This window comes from Lathamus discolor, chromosome 1 (assembly GCF_037157495.1).
Source record: "Lathamus discolor isolate bLatDis1 chromosome 1, bLatDis1.hap1, whole genome shotgun sequence".
NCBI classification, from domain to species: domain Eukaryota; kingdom Metazoa; phylum Chordata; class Aves; order Psittaciformes; family Psittacidae; genus Lathamus; species Lathamus discolor.
In genome coordinates this window covers 74129784-74155128 of record NC_088884.1, presented here as the reverse complement: position 1 = coordinate 74155128, position 25345 = coordinate 74129784, and the positions used below count along the sequence as shown (strand labels likewise).

The following is a 25345-nucleotide window of genomic DNA, read 5'->3' as shown; positions in this document are numbered from 1 at the left end:
TTAGTTTCTTCACTAATGGTACCAAGATTATTTAGCAAATATATTCACATACTGTACATTATAGCATTTCTTTCTTATATGATAGTCATCATTAGACAGTTTGATATAGAGACAGGTGTTCTTCCTGTAGGTACTCTGGACAATTTAAAAGAGATTGAGCTGTGTTACCCGATCAAGACTGCAGACTGAGATTGCTGGATACAAAATCTCTTGAAGCAAAATACTTTATAAAAAGACATTTCACACGAAATACCATGTTAAAAAAATGTATATTTTATTTTAAGGGAAATATCAGATGTATGATAACCGATGTTACAAAAGCTCTTGTATTTGCAAGCTAAAAATCAAACACAAATGTTTCATATTTTACTTGATCCTTTCTTGTATTCTCCAGGTGAATAAATACCAGTACAAACCGTAAATTCCTTTGTTTTAATTGAAAAGAGACATGATGCTATAAAGTTTCATACTAAAGGCAAATGCTTATTTTACATTTCAGATACCCAGAAGAAAATTTTGTGATCTCCTCCGACTGCACATAATGGAAGAGTTCTATGCCATGTCAAACCAGATCCTACCGCTGCAGTGCCAGTAAGAATAGGCTTTAAAAAAGAAAAAAGAGAGAAATATCAATACAGGTTACCATATAAATGATTTCTGTAATATGTAACAAGTTGCACAGATATATAAACACGATAGATTTAGTACTCCCTAACAAATACAGTTAAAATACAGCAGAAATATAGCTGAAAAATCTGATTATTCACTAATTACTTCCGTTAGCTCTTTACTACATTTAAGTAACATGCATGAAAATATTAATTGATAAGACATTGTTTCAATTATTTCCATTAACATTATTATTATTATGTTAAATGCATACTTTCAAACTTAGAAATATTTTTTAGTGAAACTGCTTACTGTTATTTAAGTGTAGTCACAGCTAGCATGTTTGGAGGTAATATTTTAACAGTAAGCATTACTTACCAATGTATACTAAGACCAGCAAAACCAAACTATTTCCTATGCTTTGTGTCGATTGTCTCTGGATATATTGTTACTAATGATTTAAAGTATTATTAGTTTAAAGCTGTAAAATACACAACCAGCTGGTTTCAGACTCTTTAGAATTAGCAATACAGAAAAATTTATTAAATAACAGGTTAAATCTGGTTTTCTTCCCCTCAGCACTGATGAAGCAAAGCATAATAGAACGATACAGATCAAGCAGCTTTTAAAATATCACGTTAATTGTGGTATGATCTTAAACCGTCCTTCTCATGGATGACAAACCCAAATGAAATAGGTAGACAGTGAATTTCTGGATGGTTTGGGCTAGTTTTGAGTTGTAGCTTTAAATAGTTTATGAGCCTGTTTTGAAAAGAACAGATGCAATTCTAGTCAAAAGCTGAACTCAGAAATTTACCTGGGGATGTCCTAAATGATGAATAAGCAGTTGAGTATTTGTCTTTCCTGGATATCCAGTGGTTGCAAAGAGATTTTCGTTAACTCGGGACCACCTATGAAGTGAACAGACTTTTCAGATATCCTTATGGGACTATGGAAAGTGCACACAAACTGGAGTTCTCTCCCTTGTGGTTTTCTGTGTGAAGCTGTCAGAAACTCCACTAACAGCAGAGAAATGAATTCAGAGAAATGGCTTGTAAATGGTTCAGCACCCGCAGCCCTGAATGCATGTCACTGTAAAACATATACACGTTCACAAATTTCACAAAGTTTATAAACCAGATCAGACTAAAAATTACTTAAATGAAACACAACCTGGTTCGTAAACTCACAACTGCTTTGCACATACATGCATTTATATAGACAAAAAACAGAGAGTAGAGGCAACACTTATACCTGAATAATCTGGCTCGGTCAACATGGATGGGTCTCTTATCCTGTGGATAACTAAAACAAACATTCAGGGTAAAAAGCTGTTCTACAAACAACTAAAGCTCATACCGTAAGTATCAAAAACATGTATCATTTAAACAGTGAAGGAGACACATTGTCTACTCTCCCTGAAGAAGCTGAGGGAAAACCAGAACATTCCTGCGGCTTATATCTCAGTTTGAAGTAGGAAAACTGGAGTAGTTATCCAGTTCATTCTGGTTCAGTAATTATATATTTATGATTTAGAATTAGATTTTAACAAACACATAAAACTTACTTTGAAAGGTAAACAGTATTGAGATGCTGTCTCAAATGGATAAAGACATACATCATTATTTTTAACAGATAAATAGTGATAAAGATGAAACAAAGAATACCAGTCAATAATCTGTACTGATTTTATAATTCCTGATGAATGTTCCGTTTATTTACTTAAGAGGTGATACAATATGTAGTGTATTTAAGTAATGTATTAGCGAAGTAGCCACATCTCTTCATGTACTGCTTAAGAAGAAAATAAAGAAACCTCTCGTGTAGAAAAATACCTGGACCGAGTGACATCCCAGATCAGCCAATCACTTCCAGCAACTGCTCCTATTTTAAGATTATTTTTTAAACACCAGTCTGCTGACATTAGTGGCTTTTGTTCACATTCTAGGGAGAGAATGGCCTGCTGCGTAACTAGATCATAGAATCTGATTGTTCCATTCTTCTCTGCTACCATCAGCTGTAAAGAGAAATTAATACCATGTTGTAAACTTCGTATGTAATGAATCTTAATCTTTTCTACTCTACAGCAAACCTAGCATACTTTCAAGTAAGTACTAATAATATTAAAATAGGTACAATTTTTCACTTTGTGCCAGAATACATTCTGAACACTCTTCCCCCAATAAACCCCACTTTGATCTACATGACTGTCACACTGTTATACATAATGATTACACTATTTTATCTATCTTTATATATATATCCTTATATTTTTGGTGCCTAGAAGCACCAGGTCTTAATAACCAATGCACTGCACTTTCAGAATTATAAAGCAAAGTTATTCTTCTAAAAATAAAAAGTTCCCAAGTACAAAGAACTAACTGACAGACAGTGCTGTAACAAGCGAACAACCGTATTTAATCAGTGGAACTGTGGAATCTGGATTCACACTTACTAATTTCATATAACATCTCTTACTTCATCCTGTAACAATCTGCAACAGATTTTAGCTAAACTTTTTTCATTTAAATTATAAGCAATTGTTTACTAAGTATTGTAGAAAGAGCTTCCTGATTAAACGATAAAAGAGGTTTTCTCTATGAGATGACGACAGTTCTCAGATAGTCATGAGCAATAATTAAGGAAGGCAAAGAACCAGTAAAAACAACACTGATAACATCAAAATTTGTTTGGAAAAAGAGAGCTGTCACCAAAACACGCCCTTCTGCAAGATAAAGGACACGGTGCAGCAAGTATTTTGATCTGAAATAAGCTTTTCAGCGATCAAGTCTGTCAAGTTTTACTAGCTTTTTGAAGTTTTTTTTTCTCCAAAACATCCCCCTTCCAAACCCTTGTCCCTACTCTTTGATAAAGGCCACAGAGAAGACAAGGTAATATGTAAGACTGGTGTAATTCTGCAATATTTTGAGTCAAATCTTGTAATTTTGTTGTGCTAACAAAGTTCCCCAGTAGCAAATGCATTCAACAGTCATACCAGCCAAATCAACAGTTCTCCTAGTTTTCTTAATAAGGACGGGGTGTTAATATTGGTGAAGTGTGATGAGAATAGAGATCTTTCTTCCCTGTTGCTATATATGTATTTTGATACCTTATTTGACCATTTTCCTCTGGTTTAAGTGTGTGTTTTTGTGGTAATCTGAACAATTATTTGTAGCTGTTTAAAGAAGTTACTGATTGGCACAACAGGAATAATCAATCCAAGATTGCAAGGACTACACTCTTAATGAGTATTTTGGCATATATCAGCTGATTAATCCTCCCCAGTAAAATAAATAGGTAAATATAAAATCACATTTTATTGATTTGATTTTTCAGCATATACTTCATATATTCCAAGCAAGAACAACAACAAAAAAAATTCCTTCAAACAGATAATTTTCAAAACTTGCCATGCTTTTTAAGAGTCTGTGTTACTGATGTTACCATGACTGAGAAAAGCTTGAACTTTAGTAACTGTAAATTAATATGCAATCAGCAGAATAGTTATCAACAATTGATGTATGTAATCAAGGAGTATTTCTGATGGGAGGAGGAGGGACTGAGGGTAAAATGACAAGAATGGGAATAAGAATTCATTTACAGTGACTTGACATAAGTAGACCCAACCAATATCCAGTTACAATGTACAGTATCCCAAACTTCAATCTTACTATAGCATCAAAGATTCATAGTTTAGGTAAGTCCACCCTCCTGTTATTTTAAAGGTGGTGGGGGTGAAAAGCTGGAAAACACAACCTTAAAAGGCTCCTCAGGATGCCAGCAAACACTCATTCCAGGAGAACGTAAAACAAAATGGGCCTTCTCATTTCCTTCCAAATCCCAGACCCTAAAGCCAAAAAAAAAAAAAAAAAAGAATTTATTGCTATTTGTCTGCAAATACATTCAGTGCCTCAATACATTCATAAAGGACATGACCAAATGAAACAATCTGTGTTTTATCACTTCAAGAATTCAGCAAAAGTAGCCAGTGCTGAAGACAATATATTGTAACACTGATGAACTAAGCAGAGCTTCTGTTTAAAAGTGCAATATCCAAATAATCTGACAAGTTTAGTTGTCTAGACATGAAATCTAGATGAGACATTCCTGCTTTATTCATAAGCCCAAACTACAGCCTTTGTACAGGAAGGTCAGTGTTGGTCTAGTTGACAAGAGACGTCAAGTGAAGTACCAAACAACTTCAGTCATCCACATTATCAGGTAAAGGCTAAGACCATGCACTAAGTATTTTGCTCATCTCTATATGAATGTCAATTATTTTTTTTCCCTGGCAAGACAAGATTGAGTAATAGAAATACAAGAAACTAAAAATGAATCTAAGGCAAACGAAAGAATCCTGGACAGAAGCAACACAAACTCACAAAGGGTCTTGGCAAGCTTTCAGTAAATAAACCCTATGTGCCAGTTTAATATTTTCCTTTAGAAGCACCTACAGTACACATCAAGCAGTTAAGAAAAATAAAAAAAAAACAAAAACCCAAAATATCTGGTTCATACAGATTGACAGGGAAGTATATGTTGAAAAACCAAAACTAGGTCAGGTGATGAGTGACTTTTCTTTGAATGCATTTGATACAGAATCATAGAATGGTTAGGGACCTTAAGGTCATGTAGTTCCAACCCCAATGAGCCAGGAAGCTACTTCATTTATAAAATGCCACAAAACCAAAACCGAGACTATTTTATCTCACAGCCACTGCTCAACTGCCTCTTTACCTACTAAATCAGTAGCTCAGTTGTAAGACAAAGACATCACAGTTGTGAACACCAGTCTGAACCTCAAGGCTGCATACTATTTGTGTGCATTTGTACACCAAAACATACACATATATCCTTCCTCCCTGAGACACAAAACCTTAGAAACAGCCAGTTTTTTAAGTAGTGTTCTGCCCAGTCTGTTGAGTTAGATGAGTGGCTACGTACTATTATTGTTTATTCTAGAGGATTTTTGCTGACTTTCTCCAGACTTTTTCAGTTTATATCTCACCAGGGTGCTTAGAGCCTTATATTTAAGAGATTTCAAAAACCTCTTAAATAATACATCATAAGTCTAGACAAAATATATGGGAATAAAGGAAATGAACGATGTTGTTTTCTTATGCTAAACCACAACAGATCAAATATTTGTTTTCCCTGTAGAAAACACAGGGTCTCTAATCTTGAAGAATCAGTATCCTTATTAAAAAAAGTCAAAACAAAAACCTGACAACTGTTTAAAAAATGAAATATCTACTTGATTAGGTAATTTAGAAACATACAATACTTTCTTCTACTGCCAAACAATTTGCCTTGTAGATTTGTCCAAGTCAAATCAACACTTTCCATGTGTATTTACTGTACAGGGAGAAAATTATGATACAACACAAGACAGTGAATCATTTTGGCCAAAGGAGCATGCCATCATGTTTTCTTCCCTGAAGTAAGTGAGGTTATTAGGTCTTGAGATAGAAATTCATGCTTTCTACCTCCCTAACTTTGTTGTTTATAAAATGCCTAACTGGTATCTCTTAGTTTGTAAGAATGGCAAGATTATTAGTATCAAGCAGTATGGGGGACTGGGGGTGGAAAATAAGTCCTACTCTTATATTTTCTTCTCTATCAATAACACAGATGGTATAATTTAGTTTGGGAAATATCAAAATAGATCCTTGTCTGAATGCATCTAGTGCATGCTGGTATAGAAGTTTACAATTACGTATGTGTTCAGTTAACTCTTTTCAATATTTGTGACTAAACCAAGTAAAAAAAAAAAAATGTACAAAGACACAAAATTTAGCCAAACTGAATTTCAGTTACTCAATTACTCCATCATCATAACCAAACCAGCTACAGATGCTGAAAGAAAACCCTCTAGTTTTGTCAGCATTCCTGTAATGAAAAACAATCTAGAAAGACTGAGCATTTTGTCTCCCATTCAAAGTACTTGAAACTTTACTAATACTACCATGATTTTATACCAAAGTAAACTAATATGTAGTTCTCTCCAAACATTCTTATTTTTTGTAACTCTGCAACGTCACCATCTTACTTCTCATCTCCTCTCCACCAACCACTGTTGCATAGACTTGTTATTTGGCTTGTGGTATTTTTCTTATATTTTAAAAAAAGTTTCCGCAATATATTTAAAGGAGAAAAGTTTGAATAACCCCAGTTGAAACAGGGGCTGAAGTCTGAATAATGGAAAGCCTCAAAAATAATACATAATCTGCTCAGTAAATTAATTATTTTGATATAATTATTAATTAAATTAATACTGCAGAACTCTCAATTTAAACACAAAATACAAACAGTTGCAAATGCTGCTCAAGAAAATTCTTGAGATATTAGGACATTTCTCATCACTCATATCCTATGATTAAACAAAAAAATGACAACTCTAGTTATCTGAAAGTACAAAGATATTCAAGCTATGTTGACACAACTATATTGTATGTCATACACATAAATATGGATAATGACATGCTGCATATGTGCCGTAATTTTATCACACAGTGGACTTCTATTAAAGTTGGCAAAGTATTCATCAGAACATCTGAAAACCTGTCTTGTGGTAATTGAGATTATCCTTATTTTATATTCTAACTTTATGAATAATTCTAACTAGAAAGCAAAACCAAACCTTAACGGAATAAAATTGCCATTTGCAATAGTGAAAGAACAAAACCATATTGCAGCCTTCAGGCATTTCTCAAATCCCCAGAAGATGGAAGTTAAAGGAAATTCTTTCAACATAAGATTTCCAACAGTTTTAGTGATTGGGGTAGGGACTAGAACAAACCTTGAAATCTGATACCATTCTCAACCACAAAGCACGAACAACTATACTTGAACCATTATTCACAAATTACTGTCTGACCTACTCTTAAAAATGCCCAACATGTTTTTTGTTTGCTTGTTAATAATATCTAGCTTAAATCCCCCTTGCTGATGGTTCTTTCTACCTCCATCAGACATATTCCATGTGTAAGGAAAATCCTATCATCTCTAAAAAGCCTAAAGGTTTATAGAGATTTCCTGTTACAGAGCACACACAACAAAGGTAAAGAGTGAAGTTGTTTCTCACTGACAAGAAGCGAAGAAAGAAAAGATCTCAAGAAAGGAAAATGGAAGTGCAGAGAGCAGTTAACACTGTGGAGAATACAACCACACTGCTGGTGTCTCATGTCTTCTGCCAACTGCATATGGAAGTGGTTATGAAATATCTGAGGAGGATACTAGGCAGGACATGAAAGAACAGGAAGCTGAAATGGAACTATAGAAATCTTCTCTACCTGTTTAGAAGAAAAAAAACCTACTACTCAAGATAATTTCTAGTAATTTATTTTATTTTTCTGACAAAATAATTAAAGTTTTTATAAATCAGGACATGCACTGCCCAACTAAAAGTTGACTGCTACAGAATCTGTAGTGGTCCTAGGTAGAGCTCCTTATTCAGCCACAGAAGTGGTTACATTGGGAGAAAAGAGTAAATTCATTTGTGCTGCCTAGCACCAGTCCACCAGGCACAGCCATCTACAACATCTCCTGACTCAGCATACAGGTTTCTAAATTTGTGCCTGTACAGCATTTTCTTCACTTATTTCTGATCCACGAAATAGGCTTTTCATACAAGAAATGTGCAAATACTTTTCCAGAAAGTTGACCCACATTCACCTTTTTCTTTAGGTGGTCAAAGGAAATGCCAATGTTATTAAAAAATTAGTACTGAGAATCATTCAGATTTTGGCATTAAAATCCATTTTACCGATTGCTTCTTGTAGTATCTACTTGGATATGTAAGCATTGATCTGCTTTTCACTGGTAACTGTGACATATAATTCTTATTATCTCCTGCAGTGTTGGTAGAAGTCAGAGAGGCAGGGGAATTGCACATGAGCAAGCATCTCAACTGAGGTTCTTCACTAATATGCATTTCAGAACATGCACACTTAGAAATAAATCGAAAAAACACACACTACTAGTACTACTAACTACTGAAATTTCCTTAAAATTATCTAAAGCAAAGCTAGAGACTAAGCAGTTTTGGGGGGAGGGAGGAAGGTGCTAGGGGGGAAGCTTCAGTTCTGTCTTTTCAGTCAAAGAAAAATTAGCTGTTAAAGCGTTATCAGCTTATTGTTTCCAATGTAGAGGTAAAAAATGCTTCTCTGGTACGACTGTTATTTAGAAACTCAACTACAAATCTGCCAATGACTTTCAAAAATACAAGGTAACTGATAAACCAACCTAATGCAATGATTTCTATTTAAAACAATTTACAGGCTAGACTATGTTCTAGGATTGCGTGACCCTAAATGTAAGACGTAATGCTTCACATACTAAATACCTACCATTTCATCCATGCATTTTGAAGACTTCCTAACTAAAGGCTTACTCATCCACACTTAAGACCAGACTGATATAGTGTTCCAGCCGTTTGACTCAGTAAACATTTACTTTTTAAGCTGACTGGATACTCCAACAGGAGACCAGTCAATACACTTGCACAGTGACTGTGAAGTACAACAGAAGTTGTTGGTTAATACTTGCATAGTGGCTGTCAAGTGTTAACTGAAATTTTTTAAGACTACATTTGGGGGACATACAGGGATGCATACAAAAAATGCGCAAAGTCAAAGACTAGACTTAAAAATAATCCAAAACTCTGTGATTTTCATCAATTATAATGTATAATTAGCTTGATAATTATAACCAGCATACCCCAGAAAGGATGAATATTTTGGTATGACATATCTTATATGAAGAAATGCTGGGGAATTCTATCAAACAGATGAATTTAGAACAACATGAAATAAGATACTTTTTTCTTTTTTTTTTTTACAGTTTTGGCAAAAAAACATAATTGCATGCAGTAGGAATGGGAAGATACAAAATATAATTTTGGAGGCAGGAATAATGATAATGGCAACTTTTCAATGTACCCAAAGACTGAAGTATTTATTGAATTAACAAAATAAGATTCAAGTGCAACAAGTGCTGGCAACACATTAAAGAATGTAAGGAAAAAAACCCCAAGCAGTAGTTACCATTTACTTTCCTTTGTATTGTCTAGAGAAAGACCTACACAAAATAACTAATACATAAGAGTACCACAGTAAGCAAATACAATACAGATTAAAAAATCCTTAAAAATTGATTAAACACTACAATAAATTCTGAGACTCTTAGTTAATTTAGCTTCCAGTAATATCAAACCTTTCCCCTGAAAGTCTATCCAACCTTCTGATGGATGGGCATTTGTGGTCCAGAAAGAAGGCAACAGACAAAGCTGAATTCAACAGAGACTCATAAATAAATTCAGAGCCTTTATGAAGCAACATGAGCCAGGCCTAACTGAACAGAGCCTAGAAAGGGTAAAGAGCAAGTACATTCACAGATACAGTGGAAGATAAATCAACCATACATTCTTTTCTATTACACACACAAAACCAAAGGAAGATGATGTAGTTGAAGCAATAATAATAATAAAAAGAGAGAGGGAGGAAGAGAGGGATGGATTATTTCCTTTCAACTTTTTAAAATACAAGTCAGTCCAGCACTTGACCATAAAAAATTGCTGTGCTGCCATTAAGGGCCTGATAGTGTCAGTAATCTTTCAGTTCAGTATGAGGATGGAGTATAAGGTGGTTATCAATCACACTGAATTGACCTTTTAACAGTCAGAGGTTAATTTTTAGCATGCATGAGACTAGTGAGTTTTACCAGGATGGTATTTTGCATGAAATAACTCAAAAAAAATCAGATAGTCTCACCAACAGCAGAGGAGTGTCTGTTAAGATCATGCTGTTTTCCAAACATTTCCTGTGTTCTTTCTGCAGTCTTCATTAAGTATCAGAACAAAACGACCTGTATGTCTCTCATACTGTCTTTGCAATTAAATAAGAAAAAGGCAGCAATAAATTGTCTTGTTTTCTGTTGTTGGGGTTTTTTTGTTTGGTAGGTTGTTGTTAGTTTTTGTTGTTGTTGCTGTTGTTGTTTGTTAAAGAGTGGTGCCCAGGGAGTTGCATGCACACAGTTCTCGCTTAAGGAATTAAATGAAATCTTCCTTAAAGCTGCCATAAAACATTTCTTTTTTTTAATTCATTAAGTACGCTCTTAGGATACCAAGAAATGGCAAGCAAATTACTTTAATTACATGTAAATATCATATAGAATTCCGAAACTGACATATGAAAGGTAGATCATGAAGGAAAAAAACCCCCTAGATTTAAAGAAAAACAATTAGATTAAATCCAAGAGGTAATTTACTTTTCTGCCATGACCAAGCTTTGCTTTCAGCAGAAATGTATAAATATCCTAAATTTGATTTTTAAAATGTATATACAAAATACTTTTATTTTTACTTCAGTTTGACTCAATGTTAACACATATGACTTAAAAATAAAACTGAGTCAATTTTTTATTTAGCAGTAGTTATTTTAACTATTTCCTCTGCCACTTCTACGACTGTCTTTAGATTTTTTAAAATTTAAAAAATAAATTTTTCTAAAATAGAAAAAATTCTAAAGCAATTATGAAATATGTAAAAAAGTGAAATATAGCAAAATTTTAAAATTACAATATTCTGCGAAAGATATAAATTAACTATATGCTTACGAATAGCTTCGTCCATCTTGGAATATAGCCATCTTTGGGACAAAATGAAACAACTATATTTAGGACCCAGGATTTGAATTTTTCCATCAACTTTGCAGATGTAATTTTCAGCTACAGGAATTTTGATCTTTAATATACGTAATGCAAGTAACTACAACACGGTGGGCTTTAAGAGTCTTCCGAGGTGTCTTTCAGAAAAGCAATTCTTTTTAAGGCTATATTAGTTTTGAAATTCTCAGTAGAGGGAAATGTGAGATTATTATTTACATGCTTTTTTACACATAACACTTTTACTCACAGCTACGTAACACAGATGGCTACTGGGATTATTTTTATAAACAGTTCAGTTCTGCTTCACAGCTGGAAAAAAGAAGTCTTGTGTTGTGAGACCAACAAATAGTACGTGCAAGAAGCAAGAATTCCTGAATGACATTAACAGCAACTTAAATGTAAGAGCTTCAGATACAACCAGTATCTGAGGTTTTTTGCTGTTCTGTATTCCAACCAAAATGACTGAACTAGCTCTGTCACTATTGCAGCAGCTTGTGGCTAGATTGTTTAGTGCATGAGAACTGAAAATCTGAGTTCATTAGAGATCTCTACTGAGTGAAAACCAGGGAAAATCTTAACATGTTTGTATATATTCTCACATACCAAGACATTGCATTAAAACTATTGAGACTTAAAAGTGGAGCTATAACAGAACAATACTCAAACACTCAAAACCTCATGTTCTTGTACTAATTGTTCTAGAACTTTATTCCAAAAGTATTAAGAGATGATGTATCCCGAGAACAATTTCAGGATAGAAACTCAGCACAGACAGAAGAATTATCCCTCTTCTTACATTACTGCTGAAGCAAATTACACAGTAGGTAAGGAATGATTTTGGTAAGTCCCAAGGAATGCATTTTCCATTAGTTTTTAAAGTGTAACCTTTAAATTCAGTAAAAAAAGTCTTCATGCTCCACATGCATGAATGGAAAAAATAAGAAGTCAAGTAGCCAAAAAAAATCTTACTTATTTCCCATGGCTTTTAACCAAAGACTTTATGGTTTACTGCAAAATGTCTGTCAGAAGTACTAAGTTGAAATCTTGATAGTGTACATGAATTACATAATTTCGATTTCCTTTTATTTTCAATCAGTATCAATTAGACTACTGGTTTTAAAACAGTTCTCTTTCATCTCAGGAACACTGAACTTTTCTTAATTTAAAAAAAGGCCACACACACAGACAGCTCTTTAAGCCCAATATTAGTTTAGATTTAATGAAGAAATCAAGAATAGGAAATAAATCAGAACAAGCTACAAATAAGTCGTATGTTTTTACTATTCATTCCTAATGATTTTGTTGGGAATATGGACAGGGCGACAGGGCGTCTATGGAAAATCTGCTTGCTGGTCAAAGTAGCACTTCTGAGTTCCCTAGGGGTGTTAAAACCACAGGCTTTTTACATTTTCTATTTATGTAGCAGAGTAGCTCAACTGAAGCTACCTACTAAACTGTGATTTATACTAGCAGATGATATAAACGTCACAAAATCTCATACACAGAGTAGTAATTTTAAGAGCTATTCTCTTTCTTAGCATGTAGAAGATGGCTTAAGTCAAAAATTACTTCCCCACCCCAAGTACTACCTGGTCATTTATATAGGAATTGATATGGTGGTAACTTTCAAAGAGCAAATACACAGTTTGTATAATTAAAAAAAAAACCCAAACGAAAACCAGTTGCTTAATTAAGTTTTGAGTTATCACAGCTATTACAAGGAAAAGTAAAAGATGACACTTTCTCAAATTTCTTGCTGCTACTGCAATGCTACTGCACTGACTTGTAAAGCCTGCACAGCTGCCCTCCTGAGCTCTCTAACAGTGGGCTACACTGGAGGGATAAGAATAGCAGCTTTAAAGATTCATGTGCACTACTAGAAAAGGAAGATGAGGGATCTTTTGACAAGGAAAAACGCCTGTACTACAAAACCTTAAGCAGCATTTTTCAAAGTATTTAACCATGTTTCCCTTTTACTTCCAGTTACAAATAACTAAACATAGGTTTGAAGCAGCTATAATCATGGTATCATGAGCTGCCAGTACAACTGTATTAATATGGCACTGTCCTTAGGCTATAAAATCCTACCTCCTAGCAAGGTTAAGAAATTAACAAGTTCACATACATATGCTGGTTTTAAACTTGACTCATCTGATGACAGAATGGATAGAGAGGGTCTGTGCAGTTCAGTGCTAAGCTGTGCATGTCTTCTCTCTTCTATTCTCATGCCTTTTATTCCTGTCCCAGCAGAGGAAATTGTAACGTGCATAATTTCAAGACAGAACAGTTTTCTTCATACTGTGTCTAGTCACTTCAAAATACTGCTTTGAAAAAGAACCACCAAAACCCCACAAGTCACAATGAAAAGCCACCCCGCAACCTTGTTAGTGAGCTATGAAGGTCCACTAAAAATAAACAAATAAATATTTATTTAAGCAAGTATATAAAGAATACACACAGAGAAAAAGCCGAACACTACTATTCCAATGTTTTGAAAATTGCATACCTGCAGGTGTGATCATCGCTTACACTTGCAACTTCTTGACCTTCTTTGGGAGCAAACACCAGATCATTTATGTAATCCGAGTGGCCATCAAATGTCTGTCAACCAGAAAAAATAAATACTTTTATCTTAGAGCTGACTGTTCCATCAGTCCACAATGTACTTAAGAAACCCACTAAAGGAAAGATGTGTGGTAATATAAAGCTATCATTTTACATAGAAGGTAAAAAAAAGTACTTATCAGTAACCAGAGATCTTTAAAATACTTAACTCATGTGTAGATTCACACTGTAGGTGAAAAGAACCTCCACTATTCCTTGTAGTTACCAACAGAGGTCAGCTTGATGCTCTTGCTTGACTAAGATCAGTGAATTGCACAAGAACTTTTTATTCTCCTTTCAACCACTGAATTTTGTAGGTAGAAGACAATAAATCTCAGACAGAAAAAGGAGGAAGAAAGGGAAGTAAATGTATGCATGATCTACACGGAATGGTTAGGGCTGCAAAACACCTTAAGATCACCTAGTTCCTATCCCCCTGTCATGTGCAGGGATGCCTCACACTAAACCACATTGCCCAAGGCTCTGTCCAACCTGGTCTTGAAAACTGTCAGGGATGGAGCATCTACTACTTCCTTGGGCAACATGTTCCAGTGCCTCACAACCTTCACAGTAAAGCATTTCTTCCTTATGTCTAACCTTAATCTCCTCTGTTTCAGTTTAAACCCATTACTCCCTCTCCTATCACTACAGTCCCTAATGAAGAGTCCCTCTCTGGCAACCCTGTAGGCTGGAAGGCTGCTATGAGGTCCCCATGCAGCCTTCTCTTCTCCAGGCTGAAAAGCCCCAACTTTCTCAGCCTGTCTTCATATGGGAGGTGCTGCAGCCCCCTTTTCATCCTCATGGCCCTCCTCTGGACTTGCTCCAACAGCTCCCTGTCTTTCTTATGTTGAGGGCACTAGAACTGCACACAATACTCCAAGTGATGTCTCATGAGAGCAGAGGGGCAAGATCACCACCCTCAGACTGTTGGTAACGCTCATTTTGGTGCAGCCCATCTCAGAACTGGTTTTCTGGGCTGTGAGTGCACACTGCCAGCTCATGTTCAGTTTCTCATCAACCACGTATCTTAAAAGAACTCTGATTACTGGTAAGTAACTCATCTCCTGAAGGAGCAATAAAGCAGCCACTTGTCCAAGCAGTCAGCACAAAATTGCATAAGAGGATAATTTCTACCTGTAGGAAAAAAAAAAACCAAAACAGTGAAAAAACTCTCAGTGAAAAAGATGAAACAGAAGATAATGCACACTGAAGACTTTAAGAAAACAAAAAATGAGGAAAAATGTAAGAGCAAAATAACGCAAGCCATACAACACCTCAGCAATTAAGCATAATTTCTATTCAGCATTTGAGAAAAACAGATACAGTGCCTTGTGCTCTTTGCTTTATATGTTGTTGTCCTGAAGAGGAAAGAAAATGGGGTATAGTGCATACTCTTACTGTGAATTAATAGATCATCCATCTTCCAACAGAATATGAGCACTTACAGTGTGAATGTACATGTGAACTGTCACTCTAAGGCAAGCATGCACAGTTCTATCAGAAAGTCATTCCAAATGGAACCTTGTAACTGTGTAACTGTTCTCACCTAGAGCTGCTTATTCATTAGATTTTTATTTCAAAGAACTGATAATAATGTGTAAGAAAAAACAACTTTGCAGCATAGCTTTTCTGAATAAAAGCAAAATCCCTGTTTTAGCAGAAATTAGAAGCTGGGTAATTTCTAAGTTTTTCAAAGGCTTTTCAGTTATCTTGGCCATAATAAAGACACCTTTGCTTCCCCTCTCCCCTCAATTCTATCAAGTGTTTTTTACTTACCTACAGACAATAGGAATCTTTTGAAGTTTACAATAGCCTCAAAACCCTAAGTTAAAGAACTTATACACATTTAGCTTTAAGCAAGCACACAAAACTTCACATTTAGGGTGCAGTCAAAGTCTGAAGTACAGTCAAAGTCATTCACGTAGGAGCTAGGTATGAATATGTCACCTCTGGTCTTATTAGAAAATCTGTAGCTAGTTAAAAATCTCATTTTGCTCCATCTGAGGATTTACATATATTTTCTGTCATTAAACACAGCTACTGTCTTTCTAGAGAAATCTCACTTAAAATTTTAAGTCAGGCAAATGTCAATGTGTAGATATTGCATCTGTTACTGTTCCATCCTCTTCAGTCCCACTGATTAAGTCTCAAGACATAACTGCTCTTGCTTTGCTCAGCAAGGTATCATAAAAAAAGAGACAAAAGTATCCTTTGGATAACAGCAGGAGGTAGAGAGATTACAAAGGAAAACAAGGTCAAATGGAAACAACCAGCTCCACACTCTTCTGAAAGGAAAACACACTCTTCTCTAAGTGTAGCTATTCTGAGGAACAAATGCAGAACTGATTAAAAAAAAAATCTCTCAAGCACACTCAATAACTAAATCCCCCTCTCTAAAAAATTTCATGAATGCCTCATCAATTCAATACAGAGACTTTTTCAGCAGCCAACTTATTTTTTTCCAATAGCTCATAATTTTATTAAAACCTAGTGGATTATACTAGAACTAATACATCCTAAGATGATGCTAAACTATTTAGACAGAAATGCCAAGTCTTTTGAAAATTTTCAGCATTCTGAATTCAAATATCCTGCCTCATTTTACTTCCACAGTCCTGATGAAATATGTTTTTTATTAAATAAAATTTGAAGCAGGAGGAAGCCACGATTCATTTCCAAATGAAAACCTCAAAAGAAGAAAATGATTTCACGAAGATCCATCAGTCATATTTTACCTTTTGTTTGTTGTTCTGGGCTTGATCCAAGCCATAAATTTTGGATTAGTTGTGTTGACAAAGTAATGGAAAACTCAGTATGCTTAAAGTTCCTTGTTGGTAATTACATCAAGACAGTTTTTCCACTGGGAAAACAGAGTACAATTACTCTGTCTATTGCTCCAGAAGCAACACATACTAATTGTTTACTATAAAATACAAAATGTTCAGAGATTACATTTTGACTGTGAACACATACTTCTTTCAGCTTTGTTTGCACATTCTGTACCTCTCCTGAAAATCCCATGTGTAAAGCATGCATCGTACAATGGATCAGAAGCTTCCATGTGTTCACAGTGAGCTCAAACCCATGTTTATGAAATAGGTTTTCTGAGGTATGAAATGACTGTTAGAAAGAAATCACTGTATCAAATTTTCTTGAAAGCCAGCTCAGCATAGCTCACTGAGTTAACATGTTAACATCACAGATTTTGCAAATACTTCAAATCAGATTTAGGTGTTACTTTTTTCTTGAAAAGTAGTATATGGTACTATGTTTGTCCAGGTATAAGAAATTATGATTATCCAGAGAAAGCATTTTCCCCACTTTTTGTCAAAAAAACCCCCAACCAACCAAAACCCAGAAGATAGTCTCAAAGACAACATTTTTACCAATAGAAACACACTATTCCACATTCTTCCTTTTTACTATTGAGTTCTCCCCTATTAGGTAAAAATACATATTTCTAGCTGTTTTCTGCTTATTTTTAACATAAACAAACCGAAAACTTTACTCTTGAATTCAAACCAACACTTCTCATTTGTATTGCATAAGCATTAAATCATCTTCAGTCTTCAATGGTGTCAAAAATTAAGAAGCACCCATGATATCTTTAGCTGAAAAAATAAAATATTATGATCCTTCTATCTATATTTGACACTGGAGGAGCTTATTCATGTCAACTGGAGCTGAATAAATAATTACTTGTTCCTTTTGGGGCAAATTAACTTGTATACTTCTCGTACTTACAGCTGTGGCTGTTCAGCCTAAATAGCACATTCTAATGTCCAACACCTGTTGTATTAATGCACTGTGGTCTCTATAATCACTGCCTATCACAAGTAATTACTCTGATGTGTTATGCAATGAATATACTTTTGCAGTAGAAGTTTGTAACTGCAAGTCAGGACATTTTGTGTAGAAAGAAGTCCTAAGGGTAGATGAATCACTTCTCCAATGAACCTTTTTGTATGAAAAATAATTGCTATCTTAATGGAAATGTAAATGTGGCATTTCAAAATTATTTCTAGGCATCCAGTCAAAGCTACTGTGTAATAAATTCCCCTAAATTAGAAGTGCATGTTTTTAAGTGTAATTTCTGTTGGTCAGATACCAGAAAAAAAAAATCTTGTCAGAACTGGGAAAACAATAACCCATTACAGAAATTCTATTCTGAAAAAAAACAGCACTTAGCAGACTGCTACTGAGTTGCCCCCTTTGCTTGTCTGCTTGTAATGTAGATGATAACTTGATAATAAGTTAGAAAAGAATGATCTCATTTTGTATATTCAAAATTGCTGTTATTTTAAAAGTGCGGTGTTTGTAATCTCAGTCTAATTCAGTAATATGCAGATTACTAGATTTTTTCATTAGAATAAACTTATTTGAATTTGTATGTTAAAAATTTAAGGTCAAAAAAAGTATCAAAGGTGTGTTTGTGTGAAGTTACACCCATTATTTCTCTGGAACCAATTAGTTTCTAATGAGCAAAATAGCAGATTTCATTGGTAATTCCTAGTTTTAAGTCTGGGAGGTATATTAATAGTATGACTTCCACTGAAGTCAAGGGACTTCTAATTGATTTTAGCAGACAGGCCATCACAGAATCACAGAATCCCAAGGGTTGGAAGGGACCTCAAAAGATCATCTAGTCCAACCCCCCTGCAAGAGCAGGGTAACCTACAGTACATCACACAGGAACTTGTCCAGGCGGGCCTTGAATATCTCCAGTGTAGGAGACTCCACAACCCCCCTGGGCAACCTGTTCCAGTGCTCTGTCACTCTTACAGTAAAGAAGTTCTTCCTGATGTTAACGTGGAACTTCCTATGCTCCAGTTTACACCCATTGCCCCTTGTCCTATCACTGGATATCACTGAAAAAAGCCTTTTTTAATCCAAAATGAGTTAAAAGCCTAGAATTTAGATGCTGAATTTAGCTGAACAGAGCCTGTAGTACCAGACTCATCCATATGTTTGATTATTTGCAATTGTTAAACATTCATCTACACTGTCATTAATGATGTCACCAATTCTCTTTCTTCTGTGTGCTCGTGAAGTTCTGTAAAAATCTCAAATTGCAACAGACACACATAATTAACATTCTGCTAAAAAGTTAAAAGACTTAATTTACAACTTAACATTAAAGCCTACTGTCTGTAATATCTGGCAGATATTATGCAGATAACTTTAATAAGTGACAGATATGAACTCACAAGCAACCAGCAATAAGATCTTGCAGAAATATTTTATCAGAAGTGCCACCCAAGTTGATTGTAACTATGTTAGTTATCCCCCTCTGCCTGCATGACAAAGCCATATAAGATGACCAAACATGAAAGAAGGAAATTAATCATAGAATCATAGTCAGTTAGTTTGGAAAAGACATTAAGATCATTAAATCCAACTGCTACACCAGGACTGCCACTAAACCGTGTCACTAAGGGCCTCGTCAACAAATTTTCTGAACACTTCCAGGGACGGTGATTCCACCACTTCCCTGGGCAGCCTGTTCGAATGCCTGACTACACTTTCAGTGAAGAAATTTTTCCTAAAATCCCATCTAAACCTCCCCTAGCACAGCTTGAAGCCACTACCTCTTGTCCTATCACTTGTTACTTGGGAGATCAGCTACCTCCCTGCTCCATGCTCTTTTCAGGTAGCTGTAGAGAGTGATAAGGTCCCCCTGAGCCTTCTCTTCTCCAGACTAAACACCCCCAGGTCCCTCAGCTGCTCCTCATAAGATGTGTGCTCCAGACATTTCACCAGCTTCACTGCCTTTCTCTGGACCCGCTCCAGCAACTCAAGATCACTCTTGTAACAAGGGGCGCAGAACTGAACACAGTATTCCGAGCTGCAGCCTCCCCAGTTACATGCACATATGAAGTAACATAAAAAGTATTTTCTTTAAAGAAAAGACGTTGTGTTTTATAGTAACATCCATCTTTACATCTTATGCTATACCTTTATTCATTGCATTATCGATATGGCCATGTAAGTGACATTCACTTAGTTTTTGTATGACAAATATCGTCTTACTAATACAGATTACCAAACCACAAATGAAAGTCTACTATTTCCTCCTTTATACTCAATACACAAGTCTCACCAAAAGAGCCATTATCATATTTCAAAGCACTAAAAAAGAAGGAACCCTCTCCCCTCAACTTTTTAGTATTAATTAACCTTGCTTATTCTTGGCTGAGAACTCAACAAAACAAATTCAAACCAGTTAGCACAAACATCTAATATTTGGACTGGGACATTGTTTTAAAGGTAGAATTTTGAAGAGTATGTACATGTTCAAGTAACATAGGAGTTGACACGTCTTGCAAACAAAAGACATCTCCAGAAAACCAATCTTCAGATTATAAAATGAACTCAATATTTAGGCCTGGCTTCTTTTACATTACTAGTTTGTGAATACTATCATCTACACTGAAATAAGGGGAAGTGAAATTGTATCTGAAGTAGACATTTCCTTTATTTCTACCTCAGAAATAAACAAGTGACAGCCTATGGTCATGCTTAATGTACTTGTCTTCAGTAATGTACTAAATTCAGTATTGTTTCTTTAAATTTTCTGCTGTTTGAAAGACTTGAATTGAAACTTCCATCTCTCCATGAAAGAGAAATAACTAAATTTGCTTTTCTTATAGGTAAGCCCAATAACTAATACCACATAAAATTTTACGGGTCTTTATATAAGGGAACCTTATCAAACACGGTACTTGCGACTCACCTGTAGAATGTTCTGTTTATGAGTATATTTTAGATCATCCATAAGCCTCTACTTGCTTTGCTTTAACATGGTTACATTGTTACATAAATACTTTTAAATCAAGAGATCATACAGCTGGTAATTAGTTATTTCCACTTTAAAGACAGAAAAGTATACTATACAATGATTTTTCCTAAAGACAAAGGATATAGGATTTGTCACAGTTTCATGCTCTATCTCATACAGTACATTAAGCAAAATGGGACAGAAGGGCAGGTAAAAGACTAGACTTCACTAAAGACTAAATATATTTTAAAAAATCAGTTTAGCTGCCCTTACCTTAAATTCATTCTTGTCCTGCAGGTCTGAAGTATATAGCCTCAACTTCCTATCAGAAGCTGCAGTACAAAACCTACACTCAACAGATAAAGAAAACCCCTTCGGTCAATTAATAACGCAATAATAGACTTCTGATCAATTTCCCTTCAGCTTGCTTTGGCAACAAATAAGAGTTATAACTGCAACTTATCTATACAAAATGTGTACAAAATGCCAAGAATACTTAAAACTTTCTACAGTGTTAAAAACATAAAACATTCTACAAAGCTAAATCTGAACCAACTATCAATTACCTGAAATATCTCTCATAACTGCCACTGAAGCTTCCCTTGGAAGATGTTAAGTGGCAGAGCACAAAAAAGTACCCTCATTATCAGTGTTTTAAAATAGCGAAACATAGATTCATAAGCCCATTCTAACATTTTAAACAAAAGACTGTATGAAAACTTAGCAGTAAGAAACCATCAATTTTGAAAAGGCTTACAAGCTATTGAGAACATTTTAATTCTTAAGTGCATATTTAATAGTCAACTACCTTTCTAGATTTACACCTCAATAGGTCTCACAATAGCATCTGACCTATTCCTAAACACAGCCCTTATTATGCAGACCATTACAAACAGCTTTGTAAAAGCAGGCTATTACAGTAGTCTCATCCTTAGAATTCCTTCTTGACAGATGTACAGAGAAAGAGCTAACTACATTTTAGATCCATTAAAATTATAAAGAAAAAAATTACTGCTAGCTTACTGGGGGGAGGGGCAAGGAACACAACAATACCACCCCCCTCCCCCCATTACCCAGAATTAAAGCGCCGTTCTGATGAAGTGAGCATTCAGAGACTTCATCAGTGATTTCTGTGGAGTTAGATTTCACCCATAAGCTTTGAACACAATCCAATACTAAGGAATAAGGGAAAATAGATTAGAGACCTGGATTCATTGTACTCATTTATTATAAATACCTTATCCGGGGAGGTAAAGCATCAAGTCTGGTTTCTGGACTCCATGCTATGGCATCAACTCGGATTCCATGATGAAACGTTCTTAGCGTCTTATATTGCATGCCTTCTACTTCTGCATCCTCCTCCTATAGAAATACTGTAATTAGCTAATCTGGAACAATATCTTGATGACTTCTGAAAATTCTGATTGATATGGAATTAAAAGGCTTAAAAAAGTACATGTATCTGGGATCTTTTTAGGTTGTAACACTATCAAAGTGAAAACCTGGAAGATAAGGTATTAACACATATGTAAGTGCTTAGCAATACATTAAATGATTGCAGTCTCAAGCCAGAGGCCAACACAGAACAGAAAAATAAGAACTGAGCTATAAAGATGCTGAGCATATTTGTGGAAGTAGTATCTTCACAGATACAACTAATACCACTTATAACAGCATGGTAAGAACTTTGAAATCCTCAGTGACTCTGCATGTGGAAAGGAAGGGAAGATATGAAAACTACAGCAGAACTATCTTGTACCACTGGCTATTAAAATGTTAGTTTCTTTTCAAGGCCTACACCAGAAACAAGACAGAAGGCAATACCAGATGACAACAGGTTTTTGTGGTTAGCACTAAATGTTTTTCAGAAAATTTCCAACAGTAAGACTTTGGGGAATAATAATAAAAGCAGTTGTACTGTTATTCATATTAGATAAAAGTAGAAAAGCAGTACTGTATAATTGAACAGTGAGTTGAAGAAAAAACTTAAAGAGATTCCAAATATAAGTTGTCTCTAGCATCTTTCAAGCACCTGGGCAAAAAAAAAAACCTAATTTAAAAAAAAAATCCTAAACAGTATATACAGTACACAGTATTTTACATTTTAAAATCTTTCAAATATGATTACTCGACATAATTCCAAGGTAACAAAACATATTCGACTGTTTCTGACAGTCTGTGAGGGAGATCCAATGAAAATAATTCAGAAATTAAGAAAAATATTTCTAGAGTCCTTCTTTAAAATAAATATCTATCAAATTAACAGACACTAGTTGTAAAGGTGAAAGTAGTTGCAATATTTGCTATTTCGCAGGCTAGCTGAAAGCTTTAGAAGATAATTTAAGTAGCAAATGTACGCAGAAGAAAATATAACTATGCAAAGGCACCAATTACCCTGTGATAATAAAGAAAATACATACAGCAAATATTAAATCAGTTATTTCCAAAGGTGCATGCTTAAGTTTCCAGACAGCAGTCACCGATACTAGCAAAAGAATATACTAAGATGGGACTATTCTTTCCATAGAGTACTCCTTATTTCTTTGCAGTCTATTTAGGCAGTACAGTGATAGGACAAGGGGTAATGGTTTTAAACTGAAAGAGGGTAGATTAATATCAGATGTAGGGAAGAAATTCTTTACTGGGAGCGTGATGATACACTGACACAGACTGCCCAGAGAAGTTGTGGCTGTCCCATCCCTGAACTGTTCAAGGCCAGGCTGGATGGGGCTTGGAGCAACCTGGTCTAGTGGAAGGTGTCCCTGCCCATGGCAGGGGGCTGGAACTAGATGTTCTTTAAGGTCCAACGTCCCTTCCAAACCAACCCATTCTATTCAAAAGCAACTTTATACCAGCAGCATGGTAATTTATACATTTATTTTTTTTCAAGAACAAATATCCCAGACTTGTAATAAACAAGTAAAACCCTGCCCTGATTACATAGGAAGGGGTGGAAATAGAAAAGTGACCAGTGCCTTTGTGCAGTAAGACTGTGCTGGCAAAGTAAGTTTCAGGAAGCAACTAATAAAATCAACAATAACATAAACTAACCTGAAATCTGCAAGTCCCAACAACTACATAATTATTGCCACCATATGCAATGAGGGAACATGCATCTCCACTCTCAAATGGACTGAATTTTACCACGTGCACATAATCTTCACAATCCACAGTGTAAGCACTGTTTCTAGTAGAATCTTGCTTCATTTTCAGTGGACTAAGTCAAGGTATCACGGAACTGATGGCTTGTCCAGGATGAAAATCCACATTCCTACACACAAAGTTTTAAAAATGATGCATTACTCATTTACATAAAGAAAACTGTAAAAAGTATTTGTGGCACAACAAATCAAAATAACCTGCTTAGGAAATCATATTTATAAACACTAAAGCTGCAGTTAAGCTCATTATTTTTAGATGTAGCACGTAGTTTCATCAATCCAAAGATTAACTAAACTAACAGATATTCAAAATTGTCTCTGTAGAATTTAGCGATAACTGCAGACTTTGTGCTACTGTTGGCAACCCAAGACCAAGCCAAGAAATAATTGTACATACCAGAAAAATCACATATAGAATTTTTAAAGCTTCAACCAAATGACAAGTGATAAATTACTCCCTTCAGATTCTCTTTACTCTTGTTACTTCTTTAAAGACTCTAATTAAAAGCAGAGTAAATCAAGGCTGCAAAGCTATAAATGAGAATAGTCACACATAATATTTAAACATGGTTTCATGACTTCAGCCACCCCAGCTGCTGACAGAGCACCTATACCTCTGGGTACCAAAAAGCTTGTACTCTACTCATTTAACCAGTTTCCAAAGATAACCAGGTTCCTATACTAGAACACAAAAGCCCATGATACACAACTGATTTCAGAATCACCCCTTTTAGTCCCAGTACAGATTTGACACCAGCTTAAGCTTTTTGGGGAAATTCAACCTTTAATTACACACCATGTGGAAGAAAGAACTTTAAGTCTTGAGACCTTTGACAGATTTTGCTGTGTTTAACAATCTGAAACTCTCAACATCCAAGACTTCATGTTTTTCTTGTGAGCCACCCAGGTCTGATACAGGCATCATCAAGACACAGGGACACTCTACAGCTGCAATGTTTATTTTTAAACTAATGTGACAAACCACGGCATTAACATAAATACTTTACCGACATAGCTACGTCCTAAGACCAAATGCAGATTTTAACCCTATCCTTTAAGGCTTTCCATGAACACAGGCCACCAGACTAACTTTAAGCGAAAATACCAAAAATGCTATTAGCCTCAACTATTTCGGAAACACAATTCAGCCAACTGAGCCGTGTGGGTGACTGTTACCTTCTCCCCAACCCTCTCCTCCTTCTTTAACCTCCCAAACCCCCCTTCTCCCTCAGAGCTCCGTTCCCACTCCCAAGCGAGACTGCCAGACACCGTGCCACTCCCCAGCCATGGCCGAGGGCGCGGGCTCTTCCGCACAGCGGCAGCGCCGGGCCAGCCCAGCTTTTAAGTACAAGCAGCAGAAGCTCCGAGTTCCCCCTCACCCCAAGACAGACAAAACCTCACTACCTCCACCTCAAACGCACCTCTGCCGCCCCAAGCTAAGTACTGACGGCGACAACACTGATACCACGTCTCCCGCCAACGACCGGCAGCACCTCCCACCCCATGTGCACCAACACTGTGCTTCCGG

General features: G+C 35.6%; 1 protein-coding gene and 1 long non-coding RNA gene across 4 annotated transcripts; one reads left to right on the top strand and one right to left on the bottom strand.

Annotated features, from left to right (window-relative positions):
- Positions 1 to 252: 252 nt before the first annotated feature.
- On the bottom strand, positions 253 to 25345 carry NUP37 (nucleoporin 37). 3 transcript variants are annotated; one of them, XM_065680445.1, is made up of 10 exons: positions 25239 to 25345; positions 23708 to 23927; positions 21894 to 22018; positions 20930 to 21002; positions 13781 to 13875; positions 4366 to 4456; positions 2445 to 2626; positions 1864 to 1914; positions 1427 to 1520; positions 253 to 602 (listed from the first exon to the last, which is right to left on the bottom strand). In XM_065680445.1, exons 2-10 carry the CDS (start codon positions 23861 to 23863, stop codon positions 489 to 491), a joined length of 981 nt encoding a protein of 326 aa, XP_065536517.1. In that variant the 5' UTR covers positions 23864 to 23927; positions 25239 to 25345; the 3' UTR covers positions 253 to 488. The 3 variants fall into 3 exon arrangements, with proteins under 3 accessions (XP_065536517.1, XP_065536528.1, XP_065536538.1); XM_065680456.1 differs by having other exon boundaries at positions 25222 to 25320; XM_065680466.1 differs by lacking the exon at positions 25239 to 25345 and adding an exon at positions 25197 to 25221.
- On the top strand, positions 1106 to 9440 carry LOC136015078 (uncharacterized). Its single transcript, XR_010613069.1, has 3 exons — positions 1106 to 2716; positions 5973 to 6049; positions 7654 to 9440. It is a non-coding gene; the product is annotated as an uncharacterized LOC136015078 (long non-coding RNA).